Genomic DNA, 18286 nt, shown 5'->3' on the forward strand with positions numbered 1-18286 from the left:
CAGATAGACCAAAGGTTGCTGATAGAGGTTGTTGCAATGAAACTTCGTGAAGGCATATTGCGCAGGACCGTAGAACGCACAAAGTGGCACGCTAACCGAGACGAAGCTCAGTCGGGAATATCATGCGATCACACCGCAAATGGAACTACCGCTTCAGCAGGTAAGGCTTTACAAGGTTTCACTGTACTTGGTGCTCGTATACACACTAGCTGCATTGATGCCATTCTGTTAGCTTGCGTGCGTGCACACAACCTCCCACATTCGGCGGTCATTTTTACGGGGTAGATAACACTGTTTATGACCGCATGCATGGCGCATTATCTTGGACCGCCTACTCAAAGTTATTAACCGCTCTGATTGGTATCAGCATTTTACTGCCCCACTGAAGCTAGCTGCCACCAATTTTGTTTTTATTTTTTTTACTTACCCTCACTGTGCCCGTCGTCCAAACGTCTGTCTTGTATATGCAACAGCTTTTGATGTTGTAAGGACACAAAGATGTGCCAACTGTATTGCAGAACCAATGGGAAATGTGCTGAGAGAGAAACTGCAGTCTGCAGTGATTAGGTGTTGAAGGGGGATCCTCCAAGAACAGATGCCGTTCTACCTAGGCAAGCATGCATACCAGGCCTACTATGCGAATTGCCTCTCGCCACATAGCACAGGATGCATAATGTTGCACTCACACACCTATCGAAGAATTAAACGGAATCTAGAAGCAGACACTGTCAGCTCCCATACAGCAATAACACTGCTGCATCATTCCAATTCAAAAACGAACTGTGTAATTTGCGCGACTTAGCGAGCATGGTTTTGGACATATGTTTTTCACTGGTAAGTATCAAAGGCTGACGGAGACGCTGCGGCTAATGCCGGTATTTCGAAACTATACGATTTGGCGAGATAGCCCAGCCTGAAGAGGCAGTTGTAAATTGTTGCAGATATTTGAGCGTGACATGCATTTAGCTCTCATTCTCAGCTAGGCACAAAAAACAGACAGACTCAAACTTGTCCCAAGTGACAGAAACTGCAGCAACAAACTAAATATTGCCACCGGTCAATTGAATAGCCACACTTCTTTCAACAAGCACCAAAACAAGAAGGGTTCTTAGAGTGAGGTTTATTAAATAACAAAACACGACATTGCAAAATGAGTCCATTAAACACACTCCAGTTAGGCTGCCGCATCGAAGAACTGGTCGATAAGGTTAGACACCTGAAGCGGCGTGTACTTGAGGTACTTATCCGGGTTCTTGGTGAAGGGTACCGCCGAGTACTTCTCGTAGAACAGCTTGTACTTGGGCAGCACGAACTCCTTGTTGTCACGCTTGAGGCTCTCCCTAAGCTCCACGTCCGGCACGGCGTACGCCTTCTGCACCCTGTACAGTTCCTCCAGCTCGCGGTTGAAGCCCGTGAACTTGTCCTTGATGCTCTGGCGGTCCTTGTCCCTCAACTTGGCCCCGGACGCCGCCAACGATGTCGATAGCGGCCGCTCCACTTCAAGCACATAATGGAGCACCCGGCTCCAGCTCTGCGAGTACAGCCGCTTCTGGTCTCGGATCTGCTCTTCGTACTGCTGGCCCAGAGTAGGCTCGTACATCTGGACCACTTCCAGAAGACCCGACCGAACCAGCGCCCGAAGGACGTAGTGAAGGTTGTTCAGGCGAAACACGGCCTGTAGTGCCTGGTCCTCGTATCGGGCGCTCTTGTTGTGAAGCGTGAGGTTGAGCGCCGACAGCACTCGCGTCACGTACTGGGCCAGGGCCGCGCGGTTGGGGTCGCGGCTCTGGCTGAACGAGGCCAGGTCCCAGACGGCCAGGACGGCGCCAGCGGCCTCGACGAAACCCAGAAGTTGTTCCAGCACCACCATGACATTGCTCGTGAGTTCGTGCACCGTACCGTCGCGCGGCATCTTGCCCTCGGGGTCTCCCTTGACGCTGTCCACGAGTTCCTCGAGCGCCTTGTTCAGCGTCGTCTGGAGGGTGACAGCGAGACTTGGCAGGCGCGAGGCGGCTGAACGCCCCGAGTTGGGTCCCGCCAGGAGAGACTCGTAGTCCTTGCGAAGCGACCGGACGTGCTGGAGGACCGGGAAGAGGCACAGGACGCTGACAAAGTCGTGGCGGGCGACGCACCGCTTGACGCGTCCGGCGAGGGCCTCACCCTCTTGGGTGACGCCTTCCAGTGCGGTCAGGACGACGCGTTCCAGGGCCAGTGGAGGGTCGGGGCCTAGGACCTTGCGGAGCAGTTCGTCTTCGGCCTGCATGAGGCGGCACAGAGCCGTCAGTGTCGTCAGGTACGCCTCCACCTCCTGGTCAAGCAGCTCGTCCCTCGACGGCTCCTGGAGGCCGGCGTCAGTGGCGCGTCTCAAGCCTCTCATGAGGGCGTCGTGGAGGCGCCGCGGCACGCGGCTCTTGCGGTTGGCGCCCAGCTGCGGCGAGGAGGAAGGCTGCGGCGGCAGCGTGCCGCTGCTTGCCGAGCCGGTCTTGTGGTGCTCGCGCAGTCCCTGCATGGAGCGCTGCAGGACACGGGAGCGCTGTGTCGCGTACGCGTCCAGGTGCTCGGAGAGACCGCGCTTGCGCAGCCAGGCCGAGATGCGAGCCAGGTCGGCCACCACGGAAGGAGGCAGCGGCTCGAGTGTGCCACTGTTGGCTGGTGCCGAGGAGGAGGAGCACTCTTCCACGAGGTCCAGAATGGCGACGGGCGCCACGGGTCGGCTGTGCCGCGACAGTAGCGCCTCGAACTCGGCCTGCGTTAGTGCAGTAAACGACAAAGCATTGACTCTTCACGGATACAACCATATAGGCAAGAGAAGGCGGAAGAGAAACTGCGTATTACTTGAGTTATACAACACCCACTCAGATGCGCAATTAAGTGCTGGAACTGCAAGAGAGCTTCCCAAAAAATTTGTTCCGTATCGTATAGCCAAAATGTAGTACATGAGACTAAGTAGAGTATGCCAAATTAAAAACATCTTGAAAACTTCTTGGTGCTAAGTGATCATTTTTGGGCAGGTGCAAATTGAAAACGGACACAGTAACTGGACAAAGCTGAGAAAGAAAAGTGTCACAAATGACATTTCGCTTTGTTTTTCTTGCACAAAATTTTTCTCCCTACAAGAATGGTCAGCACCATGCTAGGCGAGAATACCTGTGCAAGGCACTGTTCTGGTAAGCTTTGGAGTCAATACTAGCACAAAATCACACACAGCCACACAAACCTACAAGCCAGGCGGGCATGAGCAACTCGCCTGACAAACCACCAGCTTCTCCCCAATTTCACCTCTTATTGCCTACTGCACACTGCTTGGGTGCTTCACACAGGTACAACATTGACTGCACATACGACTACCCAGACACATGCACCATGAAGACAGCAACTTGCCTGCAGTGAGGCGACGCCCTCGTTGAAGAGCTGCTCAAGTAGGTTGGCCTCGATGTTGTGCGGGCTGTTCTGCTCAAAGTAGTCACGGGCCTTCTCCACCTGCTCAATGGCCTCGAGGAATGTGTTCAGGTTCTGGTCGCTGGGACCCTGGCTTATCTTGGGCTTGGCCATCTGGGACACCCCATACAGCTGCACCACCTATTTGATGAGGAAAGCAACAAAAGTTGAATCCCATCCTGTCCACATAGCTGAACAATGCGGTAACACACAATTGAGCTCACTGCAGTATTTTAGTGATAGCTGCTAATGGCAGGAATCCCCAGATCACCAGTGACATTGGTATGGATGTTTACACAGCAAGGAAGTGTGCATATGTGGGGGGTTTGGAAGTTAAGACAAGGGAACAAAAATAGGTGCACAGCGTGGAGGGTGAGGATTGGTAGCTACCACTCAACACAATGGGAGAGGATGAAGAGGTACAGCATGACGCAAAAGGGCACTGCACTGGTGGTACGATGAGGAAAGGTAGGAGGGGAGTGTTACGCAGCAGCATAATAGCCGTCACTGGGTTCTCGCATTATGCAGCATACCTTAAACGTTTGTCAGTGTCTGACTGGGGTTTCACAGCATATGAATCCTAAAGACTGCTTTTGCTCTCAATAAATTGCAACGAGTCCCTTGTTCTGCCTCTCTTAAATTCAGTAACCATTTTATTTTGCTGACTAGCAGGGACAAATCTATGCTCCTGGTTCCTGTGGAGGCCACACGAGCAAAAAGACTTTGCTGCAGGCTGTACTAAAAAATGAATCCATCTTACACGAAGAGAAAGTGGCAACTTTTAATACTGATGGCTTGCACTAATGTCACAGTGGCTGCCATGCTGAAGACCAGGGCCAGGATGAAAGTTTCTGCATTTTAATATTTTCAGTACTGCCTGCAGACTAAGGGGCAACACTTGCACGAAAGCACATCTACGTAGACTAAGCTGCCAGGTGGGCAGTTGCCTGTAAACTATTAGCTGCTGACCAATTTCTGCAGCTTGCTGTGCACTGTTCAAGTGCCCTACACAAGCGTACCACCGTCTGTGTGACTACGCTAATGCTCTCTAATAAAACGAGCACTCTCACAACATAACGCACAACACCCCGATGAGGACTGCACTATGACACACAGACTCGTCGTGAGACAACCACCATCGGCACAATATTTTGCTGTACGCGAGTCGCCGAGCCATTTCGCGGAGCTGACGAAAGGCCATACTGCGCATGCGCGAGGAGCAGTGACGTCACACGCCGCCGCCGTCGCCGCGCTCGCCAGTTGCGCATGCGCAGTAGCGGCGCATAGCTAGCGTGCCGATGCCGCCGCCGCTGCCGCGCGCTCTCCATCGCCTCTCTGTCTCTCCTCGTTGCTTTCGCAATCTTCCAGATTTAACCAGAGCTAAACCAATGCCAATTTTTTGCTATCACGTCACCTCCTCTAGCTGTGCGAGAGTGCGCTCGATGTTCTCCTGGCGTCTCTGTAGGTTTCCTGTCTCGTGGTACACGGGCAGGATGGTGCGTTCGAGCTTCATCAGGCGCTCGTCGAACGACGACAGGATGGAGCACATGCCCTTGCTTAGCTGGCTGCTCTTGGCCAGGGCTTCCTGGAAGGCCTTGATGTTCTCCACTTGTCGGGCCACCTTCAGCTGGACGCCGTCCATCGTCGCTGGTTCACTGCCGGCGAGGCCGAACGCCGCATGCGATGTGCTATCTGCCCCAGAAAGCACCGCTTATTCTGGCGTCAACGGCGTTTACAAACGTCGCTACACTCGTCACTTGGCGTTGACATGACAAAATTACTTCTCTGGATGGCACCGATGAGCTCAGAAAACGTTGGTGCCCCTGCAACTGCTGAACTTGAAGTAGTTTAGTTACACGATCACTTTCGTGAACTAGGACACACCTCCCTGCCGAGTTCTTCATCCACAGAACGAGAGGCTGATTCATTCGCTTTCGTGAGTGACAAAGCTTCGTATACAAAAAAAATACGAACATCAAAAATGCAGTTAAAGAACAAAAAATATTGCAATTTATAAAAAAATTTGTTTATTTTACTTTGTTAAAGGCATGGAATTATTTTGTAAACTTTAACAAAATTGGCTACGCACTGGCGGCTGTATCAAACTGCAAGCAGCCGGGCCGCGCATGTCGGACTCTGGGAGTTGAAAGTTTTGATTTGTGTGTTGTCATCGCCCGAGCTCGTCTTCTTCGGTCAGCATGTTTGTACCTTTGCAGCCCTTCAAAGGTCACCAATGGCACGAATATTCGTTAGTGCTGGTGAGTACGGGCGCCAAGCAGTCGCTGGAACTCTGGGATGTCACACAGTTCTCGCGTGTAGGCCGCGATGAAGTTCGCGTATGCGTTGCCTGTCGAGCTTTCTTGGTTTTGAAGTAAATCCATCCAGGCTTTAAGTCGCTAAAACGGAGTCCGATGCCGTATCAGTTTGCTAAGTGCGAGGTACTGCATTCGGTTGCTAAAAGTGTGCTGTACAACTCAACTGCTTTTTACTCACTTGAAGTTCGCAATGCGCTAAGTTTTGACAAAAGAAGCGAACAGGTTAACCTGATGAAAAAAAAAAGTATCAGCTAGTTTATTCTTGACTAGCGCGGTTTTTTATTAGATTAACCTCAACTCTGTTCTATCCACAATTCGCGGAAGGTGTTTGTGCCCATTTAATTTTTAGATAGATCGCTTGTTTTTTCTTTCACATAAATAAGCTTATGAAACTCGGCAATGTGGGCGATATTTTTGGCTGCCCAGACATATAAATCTCTTGCGCAGATTCTGGTAGGCTTTCCGGCTGTACCTATTCTCGGCATCGCCACACATGCACACGGTATAGGCCATGCAAATCGGGCATAGCAGGCATTGGCATGACATTCTGTATATATGCTTTGCATTTGAAATCCAGCAGTGTCAAGTCACTGAGGGTGGGTTAGTTGTGTGTAGGGATTCAGGCTGAATTTTTCAGCTAAAATCAAGTAAAGCATTGATTGAAAGTGCTAGAAGAGAGGTTTGAACAATGCACTCACAAATTTATACATTGTACTGCCACAATAAATAGCCTCCAAGTATTTTAATGTTTGAAATGTCCTATCATCCCGTATACTTGCCCAATAGTTGGACACAGCTCAAGATTGAAGCCCCCCCCCCCCCCCCCCCTTATGTAATGCCTCAACAGAGGCCTTTAAGGGTAAAATAAATTATGATGATGAATGATGAAATGTCCCACCAGAACATTGTGACATTGTGATCAATAACCTTGTACCTGCTACCACCTGTGATGCCATGACAACAGATCAACAGATGCAAATTGGTTGAGTGCGATGTCAATGGGTTGACGACATTGTTTGGAAGGCCTCTTTGGAGGGAAATTAGCTGCTTCATTCTTAAGTTTTACCTGACTGTAACGCTTCTAAGGACCGGGACTATATCACCTCACTTCTCTTTTCCAGCCTGTGGTGTCGGTCGGCAATGCAGCCCAACTAGCAGTCGACCTACTACTGTCAACCCTCGAGACAGAGCTGGTTGGCTACATCCACTCGACGGCCCTCGTCCCGCTTGTAGGTGGCAACCCGTACCGCGTTGGCGACCAGAGACTTGCCACGGCTTGCCAAGGTGAGTTGTCCCAACAATTGGCTCTCATTCATCTAATACTCATTTAGCGCGCTGTCCAAAGATTGCTTTCTTGTGAGGTGCGAAAATTGCGTTGTGTTCGAACTGAAGGGAACTTGGCGAAACATCTTTGTGTGGCCGAGACGATTGATTGATTGCTAGAGACGAGTGTCAGAACGATGTCTGTGGCCAGCAGCTGTGAAACATAAGCAACCCCATTATTGGTCCACACCCTGTATATACTACACAGTGCAAGTACCGTACTGCCACGAATCTTTGTACTGTTTGCTGTTTGTTCATGCTGAAAGCCGCTGGCACTCAGCTTTATCATCTGCTTGTGACTCGGGATGCGACCAGACTTATCTTGAGTGATCACAGCCATGTGAAACCGCTTCTGCGCCTTATCTTCATGGTTCCTTCCCAGCTTTTAATTGGGCACGGCCAAGAGCGGGAGGCATTTTGTTCGATGACTGCCGAGCACGCTTGTTGCTATGCCGCCAAGCCATTCAGTTCTTTGTGGGCGCGAGTCAGTCCCATAAAAAGTTTCGCTTGGAAGCCTTTTCACTCTCTTCCTGCTCACTGGACTGTCTTCGCCACTATGTGACAATAGGCAAACTGCCTAACATGCGTGTCATGGGCAAGTCATCATGAAGCCCACTAAAATGTTATGCAGCAACCCACAAATGATGCATTCCTCGATAATACATCATGGCACTATAACACCACAGCCTCATTTCTTTGGGAGTCATGGCTATGTGTTTGTGCCTCAAAAACCACTTATTCTTTTTGCGCGTTTCTCACTGCGTTCATAACAGCACGTCATGCAAGAACAACTATGTTGGAAAGTGTCCCCAGTGGGTTTTTGTTTATCAGCACTGCTTGAAAAGATGGAAACACAAGAGGGGTTGGAGATAGGATGGGTTATGATGAATACAAAAGTTCTTGCTTGACACGAACTGCTTTCTACCCAGTCCGTCCTTTCATAATTCCATCTGTGGGAACGTCCCTCATAGCCAGAGTTGCTTTGGGACGTCAAACCCCAATAAACCATCTGTGGGTGCCACCTTTTTGAAACCCCTTGCACTTAAGTGATGACCTTGTTCTGGAACGAGTCCGCATGTATAAAGCCGTGCATTTAAATTGCAGTTTACCTCATTAAGCATGCTTAGTATTTGCAGCACAATAGCTAGGCGGCCTAGTTGGTGATACATTTTCAAAAGTAACAGCGCGAGAAACGGCGAAAAAGTATTTGCATACTCGTACCTTTTCTGCCTGGGAGAATCTTTTGTCTTGTAGATGCTTTGGTCAGGTGCACACATGCTGCCATTGTGTACGTTGTGTGTCGCTTCATGCTACCACCTGTCGAGTTTCTGACACTGCTGTGTTCCCTTTTCCGTCAGTCTATGTGTGCCATCGAAGCAAGCTTCTTGTCGTGCAGCAGAGGACGCCGGTTTCAGCGGTGAGAGTTCAACTTGCCTTCCGCGATCCTGCCATGCACTTCGGCATCAGAGCTTAGCAGCCAGTGATGAGTGTTAAGGGGGGATGAGGGGATCGAAGGCAACTTTTCTATTTTTCGACTTAGAGCAGTGAAATTTGGCAGACTGGCTTAAAACAGCATCAGACAATCAGATATAAAGTTTCACAATGACAGCTTCTGTAGGTTCCATTTTATCATTGTATATACGTTGTCCCCATGTTGCTTGCTTGTGGAAAGCCTAGCATGACAAAAAACAGGCTTTTAATATTTACTAATAAGTGTGGTGTAAATCACAGCTGTCTTGAATTTTTTTTTTTAATTTCTCTGCTCTCTTTTTTAAAGGACACAATATGCATCTTCTTTTATGTTGAGAATGTGTCATGCCCTAATTACCATGTAATAAAAGCATTTGAGCCTAAATGGTAAATCTGAGACTGTCTTGACGCAGATCACATTTCAGTGATCACAACAAAACAAACGGGGTAAAAATCCATGCACCCATTGCTGTGCCACGCTTTCCACGAGCAAGGTATGAAGCTCAGAGAAAACAACACTTTCGAGAAAACAAACCTGAAAGTTGTAAGCTAGCACACACTGTCTATGTGCAGATGCCGACAGATATATTTATTTGGAGCGCTTAAAGTTTATTTTTGGGCAAAATATTTCAGTACAACATAGAAACAGTGTTGGAGATGCCAAAAAGTGTTCTTTTCAAAAATAGACTTTTTTCGTGATTTTTGTGATCTGATCCCCACATCCCCCCTTAAGCAGTGGCTTTGAAGTTGCATCATTTACTCGTACATGATGAACGTTTCAATATATGTGTGTCCTCTATGTTAATAATTTAAATATGAGAAAAACTTAATTGACCACAGTGTAAAATTCCCCCCCCCCCCCCCCCCCCCAAAAAAAAAAAAAAATTACATCACACCTCAAGTTAGCGCATTTTTTTTGGCTGAAGGTTTGTTGTGTGATTGAGTAGATAGAGCATGTGTGTTAAGTTAATGAGAAATGTGCTGTATCTCCTAGGCTAGAAAAAGATGCTTGTCAGCCGCAGACCAGGGAAGGCTATCGCAGAGGGGGGGCTCTTTGCAATGAGTGGGCGCTTTTAACGTCTTACCAATTACATGTACAGTCTTTGTCAGAAGTAACCAGGCTCCATGGTTTGCTCCTCATTCGTGTAGCAGAGCCCTCACGGCTTCCCTAAAGATCAAAAAGATGTTTGAAGGTGAGAACAGGGGTTCTTCTTACCATACACAGATTTAGAGCTTGAGGGCTGGCATAATAGCTTTAATATACGACTATGAAGAGAAACGTGCAGCCTGGTTACTTTTGACAAAGACTGTACATAGAGAGTGAATAGATGGGTGTGGAAAAGTTACCATTGAGTTACCATCCTTGCCATTGAGCACACCATGAGGGTGTGAACACCTCATGGTGTACACACCCATTTTGGTTTGTATTTTGAATGCATTTCATGCTTGCTGTCATTCTACATTTTTGCCACCACTCCCCCTTTGTAATGTCTCTTGTGGCTGATGGTAAAAGCGATGACGTTAGTTCTGGAAGCTCAGTCTGGTGTCCATGTTTCTGGTGTTTATGGCTGTTACTGTGCCAAGTCAGGTTCGCCATTTGGTTTTTTGTTGTGAAGCCAAGAGGTAAGGTGTGAAATCTTGCTGAGGTGGTTACAGTATAGAGGGGCTCAAATGAACCTGTGTTGCTGTTCCCAAGGCTTCTGCTGCAGGTAGCATATTTACTCAACTCTGAGCTTGTGTTAATCAGAAGTGTCAGAGTACGTCTAAAATTGAAGAACACATCACGAGCAAGTTGGTTTTCCATCACAAAGAAAACAGCGCAAACTTCACGAAGGACGTAGAAAGGGGAGACGAGACACAGGCGCTAACTGAAATTTTATTTGCTCTGACACATCGGTAAATATACTCGAGGCATCAAAAACACAGGAAACGAGCAGGAAGTTGTGAATGACGAGTTGTCGAAAGGAAACAAAATTCCTTATCCAGAAAGGCCACGGATGGGGTGCTGACACAGCGGTCTTTTAGGCTTGCGCTTTTCTTCACTTCAATTATCTCTCGCGTGATTTGCTCACTGCACCTGCTCAGCACGCTCGTGTCACTCCAGTGAGGAGTGCACATACAATCGTGGCAATGAACGCCCAGATGTCCAGAGATTCGTGTGCTTACATTGTATTTGTGCTCTGACAGTCTTTTGTTTAGGCATCTGCCGGTTTGGCCTACATAAGCATGGCCACAAGACAAGGGAATTGAGTGAACTACGCCTTGAGCACTGGAAACAAACCAATCGCGTTGATTCGTGGTGCAGCCAACGTATCTGCGACCCATCTGATTGACATGCTTGCACAGGCTTGACAGACAATCAGGGGCTGAAAATACTATGTCTGTTCCAACTTTTTTCCCCGATCTTTCTCAAGGAATGTGAAATCCCGCGTCTATGATTCGTCTCATCCTTCTTGTTGTTTTTGATGCCTTGAGTATATTTACCGATGTGTCAAAGCAATAAAATTTCAGTTGTTAGTCAGCGCCTGCCCATTCTGCATCCTTCGTGAAGTCTGTGCTGTTTTCTTTGAGAGGTATAAAATATTGAAGACATTTTTTTTTCTTGCAGTTTTTGTTTGAAAAGGGGCCTCATGCCGAGAACTGCAAACATCTGGTAGTTGTGGCATGATGCAAACAGAATTTTTTCTTTTTTTGTTTGCACTAGCACTATCACTAAGGCTAAATGAGAAAAGAAAAAGCTGACTGTGCCTTCCGTTGAGCTGAAGCCTGGCATGGCTGTGTGCGTTGTTAGTGTGTGGTCACAGCATGTGGTTTTCCTCTTTGGCGACAGAACTGCCGTGCCGAGTACCGCCAATTCCTGACGGACTGGATCAAGCAGGAGCGGTTCCGGCTGGTCATCATGCTCTCCAGCTGCCTCTCCCAGTTCACAAACCCCTCGGACATGCCCAGGTACATCACAACCCACTCCGGAAAAAGGCTTCCAGTTTTTTTCATTCTGCTCTGGGCCAAGGTGTGAAAACGATAGCTCTACTGTGCCGCAGTAGAAACACTGTTTCTAGTGCCTCTGGTGTCTGCTTTCACTACCATCATCATCATCATCAGCCTGACTGCGCCCACTGCAGGACAAAGGCCTCTCCCATGTCTCTCCAATTAACCCTGTCCTTTTGCCAGCTGCGGCCACCGTATCCCCATAAACTTCGTAATCTCACCTGTCCCCTGCTATGCTTGCCTGCTATGCTTGAGTAGAGACACTTAGCTACTCACATTAAACAAGTCTAGGGTACACTATGTGTCTGTAGCTCACTTTCTGGCATGTCGAGTAATCTTGCGATGCTTTGACACTAACTATGTGACACTATTTCAAGTGCCCTTGGGGGGGGGGGGGGGCATGTTTCCTTCCATTTATATGCGACGCACAGTGAGTGGGCATCGTATTTACAGTAGACTCGTGATTATTTGAAGTCATATTTTGGACCCGCTGACATCATGAGACTAAAAATGGCTCTTTTTATGTGAACTTGGCATACTGTAAACAAAATTTTGCATCCCATTTGAGTTTGAAATATAAAGAGCTGACTGACTGCAGTTGAATGAGGTACAGTCTTTGTCAAAAGTTTAAGAGCCCAGGAAACCTTGCAGTGGGACTCCTGTAACATTTGTGGTAGTCCTACCCAGTGGAGGAGGCAGGACCAGAAATCTTCTTACCTTCAGCAAATTTGGAGCGCTGGAGATGCATTACGAACCAGACAGTGTGCTTCAGAAGCAAACCCCCTGGGCTCCAAACTTTTGACAAAGGCTGTACATGCCGAGTGCTTTGCGTGTTGAAGTATAAACCTTTGCCGATATATTACTCCATGTAATGAACGTGTTCCCCAAAATTTGGGTAAGATGCGGTATCTCTTGATTTTTTTTTCTTTCTCGAGGATTTCATTAGTTTCTGCTAGTCCTGTCAGGTTGTGGGTTTACAGTCTGTAATATTCTCAAGTAGGGCAGACGTTTTGTATTCTAAAAAAAAATCCCTATGACTGCAGCCCCACACTCCGTTCTTTTGCGACTAAATGTATGTATGCAGACCGCGGCGGTGGCCTAGTCGTTTGAGCATCCGCCTTGCATGCGGAAGGTGCGGGGTTCGATCCCCAGTGCCGCCGGGTACCCACCGGTGATACAATGGGTGCAAGCTTTCCCTGGTCTGGTGCTCGGCTTATTCAGGGTGAAATGCTTGGGAAATGGGTCTCTGACTTCACCTTTGAGTAGAAGAAAGAAACCTTGTGCCATGGCGCTCTTTGGCCAAAGATGCCCTTGCACCATAGAAATGCATCATCATCATAAATGTATGCATGTAAAGTGCAGGTTTGCAGTGGTTGAGCCTCATTGCTGGCCTTGTGCACTGGGGGTAGCCCAAGTTGCTATTCGCCCAGTCGTTTTGTTGCCTAGCAACCATTTCAGCCGAGCTCCACCAGGTGGCGTCGCCGCTGCCATGCGCGTAGTCGCTCGCTCGGGGGTATATGGGCGTTTCGCCTCGGTGGAATCTTGTCGCTATGGAGAGCGCTAAAGAGAAGCAACGGCAACAGGATCAAGCTAGAAAGTGACAACGCGCTTGAGAGACAGCAGAACGTGCTGCACAACTCACAAAGTGTCACAGCTAACGCTTAGCCAGAGCTAAACCATGCCTAATCTTCATCTGCCTTCTCCCCAGGTACTCGGTCCACTACTACTGCACTCCGACAGTGGGCGAATGTGTGGAGGCTCAGCTGCGCGACCTTCACTGGACGCGGCTGGAGAAGCAGGATCCCGTCACTCGGGAACGCAACCCTGACGGCGTACTGCTCATGCCCGGTTCGGGCATCACTCGATCGCTCCTCGACAAGTGGTGAGCAAAGCTCTGCTAGCTTCAGACACTCTTGTGTATTATTGGGAACAGTATTTGGTGTGTTTGGTTGTTTCTCAAATCCTGGTCATCCATTGTTCGATCAATCAGGGCAGTGACAAAAGTGTTGCCATCTTTCGTTGCATGGGAAGCTGGCGTGCCTGTCACTGTTGCGTTAAATTTAGGATCATTCATGACGAAGACGAGCCCTACCGATCATTGTCATATATTAGGTGTCTCTTATTGCTGCGCTAACATACAGTAAAATGCAATATACTGTAAAAACCAGAATACAGTGAAAGCTCGTTAATTCGACCCCCGTTAATTCGGAAAAACGGATAATTCGACGCGCACGCGAGGTCCCTACAATTATACATAGGGGTCTATGGGGCGAAACTCTCGTTAATTCGAACAAATTTTGCCGTGCGTCGGTTAATTCGACTTCACTCCACAGCCCGCCAAGCCGGTGTGCCGAGAGCAAAAAGAAAAAAACACTGCCACGAGCAGCGCTACTGTGTGGCTGATAGGCCATCCGTATGGTCATCGCCATCAGCAGCGTGAGCAAGGGCGAGGGAAGCGAGGTTAGCGGCGGCCACGGCGGCGGCTAGGCGGCTGGCGTCTTTTTTTTTTTTGTGCTTCGCAGCAGTTGTGTTGGTGTCGTCCACTTAACCCTGTCGACAGCAAGTCTCCTTTTGGCGTGTGCCCTCATTTCCACGTGTTCTTGCTGCTACGATCGCGATTATTTAACCATAAGGCGGCGCCTTTTTTGGTAATTGCGCGCTTTGTCAGCGTGTTTATTGGGCTGCTTGCTGTTGCTGTTTTGTTGCGACTGAGAGAAGGGTGAAACGAAATTGCACGGGCCTGCCTACTGTCTCAGCCGAGCAACCACCGCTGCCTAGTGCAGATAGAGGAGAGTTAGAAGATCAGAGGAAAGAGAAAAGATAAGACGCGCGTCGCAGCAACAACCGTGAAGCGGACGCTGGCTGAAAGAACAGATAAGCGGCCGAAGCCGCGCTCGCTTCACCTCCTCCCCACGCGGCTTTCGTGTGGGTAGCGCACAGTGCCTGTGCGCCTCGCCTTTGTGTCCTGTCAGCTGACCGAGGATGTAATAATATAAGTGACAGGCGCTGACAACGACGATTCGTCGGAAGGTGACGATTGTGAGCAGTTGCCCCAAATGCTGAAGTGCACGGTGAAAGAAGCCGCAGAAGCCTTGTCCGTCCGGGAGGTCTTCTGTGAAAAAATCCCTGACGGTGCGTGTGCCGCGCAGCACCTGGCAGCTGTTAGAGCTATCGTAGTCGCTCAAATTCGCTCGAAAAAGCAGGCAACGATAACAGATTTCTTTGCCAAATAAAGGTTGCGGCAGACATTGTTTTTTTGTTGTTCATTCGATAATTCGACATTCGGATAATTCGACAATTTTTCGCGGTCCCGTCAGTGTCGAATTAACGAGCTTTTACTGTATAGGTTGAGCTTTTTTTTTTTTTTTCAACAAACATGGCAAAAAGTCGACTCCTCTTATATACCGGTCATTGGCAGAAAAAATACGGAAGCCTTGCAAAAATGGGCAGCTGAAGTCAGCAGCCTCCATCACCATCAGTAGCATTTCAGTGTGGCGGCATTTGTGGCACTGCCGACTCGAGTTCGGACGAGTTTGACGACTTGGAGTAATGCTTGCGCACTCTGTGCCCGTCTTTGTACTGTACAACTGGCCAATTTTTTAACACTATCGCGTGACCATCGCCTTGTATGTTTGTCAGCACCTTATCACGGCACGGAGCGGCGAAAGAAGCGAGAGTAAGTGCATGTGTACACATGTGCATATCACGTTTGCTTCGCTGCTCAGCGCCGTTAATAAGGCGCTCACAAGCATGGGGGTCGATGGCCACACGATAGTGTTAAAAAATTGGCCGGTGTACATACGAGCAGCATCTAAATGAGAATAAAGGGTGTCTTTCAGTACTTTTGCCATTAAAAAAGATTTTTTTTTCTTTCATTTTTAGAATTGGTTAGTTGGGGGGTTTGTTGGGGGGGGGGGGCCTGTATTCCAGTCCGACCTGGATTTCATGTTTTACGGTAATCATTATTGTGGAGAAAGAAAATCCAAAAAACAGATAGCGGGTTTCACGATTCACAAGTGCAGCAAACGTGGGCACAAGGGAGAATAGACGAAACAGGTGCTGCTGTGAATCATGGAAATATACCAGCTCGCCCAAATTTATTCGCTAGCAGGTTCATTCCAAAGAGCACTGATGAGTAGAACAACATGTCAGTTGTAAGTGCTGCAGTAACATACAAATCTGCATTTCTCACTGCTACTGAATCCTATGCCCTGACTTTGCAATACACAATTACATTTTTTTTTTGTGGTTTTGTTAGCATGTTGTGATCACCACTCCCTTCTGTAATGCCTTTGGGTCTAGATGGCATCTTAATAAACCAGAAAGAAATAAACCTACCTCATTCCAGGTGTTCTGTGCGACAGATTGCAGTACACTAAGGCTGAAGCAAAGGTATTGAAGTTGTACCTGGTTATGTGTGCTGTGTTGGAACGAGGGAAGGGATAATATTTATTTGGGGGGGGGGGGGGGGGGGGGGGGGGCGTGGCTCCTTGAATAGACAGCGGCAGTCCATTTCTTTTGTGCGGCAGTGTCTCCGATGAGATTCCCGTTGTTCTGCTCCTCGTCTACTGCTCCGAGGGGGATAACACTCCGGACGCCATCTTATTGGCCGACCGGCTCGACGAATGGCTTCACCTGTGTCAGGTGAGTGCGAATCTGTTTCATTGAAAAAGGGGTAGAAAAAAGTTACCCTGCATTAGGAGAATGGGTGAGGTTATATAAAGGGGAAAGGGAAAAAGAAAACACTTAGAAATGGAGTGTGCTAAGGCTACACTGTTGCATGTAAATGAAACCAGGGACTGTAACTGTTGAGATTAGGCTAAAAACAGAAATTTTTCATTTTCTCATTTAAAAGTACTTTTGTAAGCCTTTTGAATGGCATTGTAAATTATGAAGAGGCTATCCTTTTTGGGGAAAGCTTTTAACAGCGCTAAAGAACTAATTTCCATTGCTTTTCCAGCCTGTTGTTGCCGTAAGAAGGCATTTTGAATCACCATGTAGCTTTACATAGTGAAAGTGTGCTTCTCAAAAACAAACTACCGAGGAACTTTAGCGGCTAAAGTGGTGAAGGGCGAAAGCCTGAGTGCTGCATTCTGCGACGCGATTGTTCACTTCACATTCTGTTGGTGGATTAATTAATCGCCAATTAATGACGCTTAATCTTCGCCTTTAGGAGTGGAACGCGACAGCGTGTTGTAGCGCTGCCAGGGAGTCCATGGAACGTTACCACCCGTTCAGCGGGATGCATTGCCCTTTGAACGCAACACTTTTTGAGGAAAGGAAATGGCGCTGTAATTCTCTCTCATCTCGATGGACACCTGAACTGCACTGTACAAGAAGGCGCACCGCAGTGTGTGAGTGGTTATGGTGCTCGGCTGCTGGCCCGAAAGACATGGGTTCGATCCTGGCCGCAGTGGTCGAATTTCAATGGAGGTGAAATTCTAGAGGCCCGTGTACTGTGCGATGTCAGTGCATGATAAAGAACCCCAGGTGGTCGAAATTTCTGGAGCCCTTCACTACGGCATCATAGCCTGAGTCGCTTTGGGAAAACAAGATAAGACTTTGCGATCATACTGGTGCAGTGCTTAAAATCAGCCAGTTTTCGGTCAATTATTTCTGAGATTGTTGAGCTTACAGTTTGGGGCAACCAGTTTTTAAGAAAAGAAGCCCCCTTCTTTGCAGCCACCAACCAACAGCAGTGAGCAGAGTGGACGACGAGGACCCTGGCAGACGCCCATCTCGTGGAGTCTCCTCTTTGGCAGCGCTCCACCGACCAGCATCTACTGATTCCCATTTTTGCTGTGGCTGCATAGTCCTGTTATGTGATTTCCGATGTGATTTCGTGCTGTGTTGATTTCGAGACTGTCAACCCATCGGTGCATTTCTAGTATTGTGACAACAGGTCACTGACTCAGGTCTATAATGTTAACTACAGTGCTATTAATGTAAGGCAACAGATCCTGTGCAAGAAGAATTTCATCGGGATCTACGAGCGAGCTGCACTGAGGCAGGAGTGTAGAGTAATGCGTCTGTAAAAAGCAGAAAAAAAGGCAGGTGCTTTTCTTTCCTGGTGCAGTGCTGCAGACGACAAAGGTCTGCGTTTCTTTCCTGCGAACATTGTCCTACAATATTGTAGTTGCATTCCTTGATATGTCAATACACGAGCACAAGAAGAACACAATTAAGAAGAGTGCTATCAAAAGAACAGCTTCTTTGATATGCTCATCGATTGATAGTGGGGATCGGCTCTTATATATTTGACGTGGTGGATTTTTGAAAATAAAGTTGCAAGTTAGCTTCTGACCCGTCCAGTTCTATGTCGTTCGTGTTCTTTCCGTGCTATGTTTTCTAAGAACCAATTCAAGCACTCAAGCGCAAGGTACAGTCTTTGTCAAAAGTAACCAGGCTTCATGGTTTGCTTCTAGCTTGTATAGTGGAGCCCTTGTGGTTTTCCTAAAGATCAAGAGGTGTTGGAAGGTAAGAAGACCCCAAGTCCTTACCTTTAACGACCATTTCACCTTCAGGGATGCTGTAAGGGCTCCACTGTACGAGCTAGAAGCAAACCATGTAGCCTGGTTACTTTTGGCAAAGACTGTACATGCTGCAAAAACGGCGCTGTCCTGCACCACTGCTGTAGCCAGGGTCATCCGTGTGGTGCAGAAACTTCAAAGCAGGTCCGCTCTGAATTCCTGCCGTTTTCGAGCAGCTGACTAGCGCCTGCCGTTTCGGCGGAGGTCATAAAGGGAGAGGGA

At 48.2% G+C, this 18286-nt stretch overlaps 2 protein-coding genes across 2 annotated transcripts; one reads left to right on the forward strand and one right to left on the reverse strand.

Moving 5' to 3' along the window:
• Positions 1–1103: 1103 nt before the first annotated feature.
• Exo70 (exocyst complex component 7) lies at positions 1104–5335 on the reverse strand. The gene is made up of 3 exons (XM_089549879.1): positions 4853–5335; positions 3382–3579; positions 1104–2746 (listed from the first exon to the last, which is right to left on the reverse strand). The coding sequence occupies exons 1-3, from the start codon at positions 5078–5080 to the stop codon at positions 1175–1177; spliced, it is 1998 nt and encodes a 665-aa protein (XP_089406005.1). The 5' UTR covers positions 5081–5335; the 3' UTR covers positions 1104–1174.
• A 202-nt stretch (positions 5336–5537) lies between these two features.
• LOC149366254 (proteasome assembly chaperone 2) lies at positions 5538–17845 on the forward strand. The gene is made up of 7 exons (XM_089549888.1): positions 5538–5696; positions 6875–7037; positions 8435–8493; positions 11377–11495; positions 13243–13416; positions 16064–16178; positions 17217–17845. The coding sequence occupies exons 1-7, from the start codon at positions 5637–5639 to the stop codon at positions 17319–17321; spliced, it is 795 nt and encodes a 264-aa protein (XP_089406014.1). The 5' UTR covers positions 5538–5636; the 3' UTR covers positions 17322–17845.
• The last annotated feature ends 441 nt before the right edge of the window (positions 17846–18286 follow it).

Source organism: Amblyomma mixtum, chromosome 1, assembly GCF_055824585.1.
Source record: "Amblyomma mixtum isolate Tamu chromosome 1, ASM5582458v1, whole genome shotgun sequence".
Classification (NCBI taxonomy): domain Eukaryota; kingdom Metazoa; phylum Arthropoda; class Arachnida; order Ixodida; family Ixodidae; genus Amblyomma; species Amblyomma mixtum.

Coding starts and splice junctions, on each gene's coding strand:
- Exo70 (XM_089549879.1), bottom strand. CDS start 5,080: ATGGACGGCGTCCAGCTGAAGGTGGCCCGACAAGTGGAGAACATCAAG. Junction 3,580..4,852: donor CTCTCGCACAGCTAGAGGAG/GTGACGTGATAG, acceptor CTCATCAAATAG/GTGGTGCAGCTGTATGGGGT. Junction 2,747..3,381: donor AGGGCGTCGCCTCACTGCAG/GCAAGTTGCTGT, acceptor GCACTAACGCAG/GCCGAGTTCGAGGCGCTACT.
- LOC149366254 (XM_089549888.1), top strand. CDS start 5,637: ATGTTTGTACCTTTGCAGCCCTTCAAAGGTCACCAATGGCACGAATAT. Junction 7,038..8,434: donor ACTTGCCACGGCTTGCCAAG/GTGAGTTGTCCC, acceptor CTTTTCCGTCAG/TCTATGTGTGCCATCGAAGC. Junction 11,496..13,242: donor AACCCCTCGGACATGCCCAG/GTACATCACAAC, acceptor CCTTCTCCCCAG/GTACTCGGTCCACTACTACT.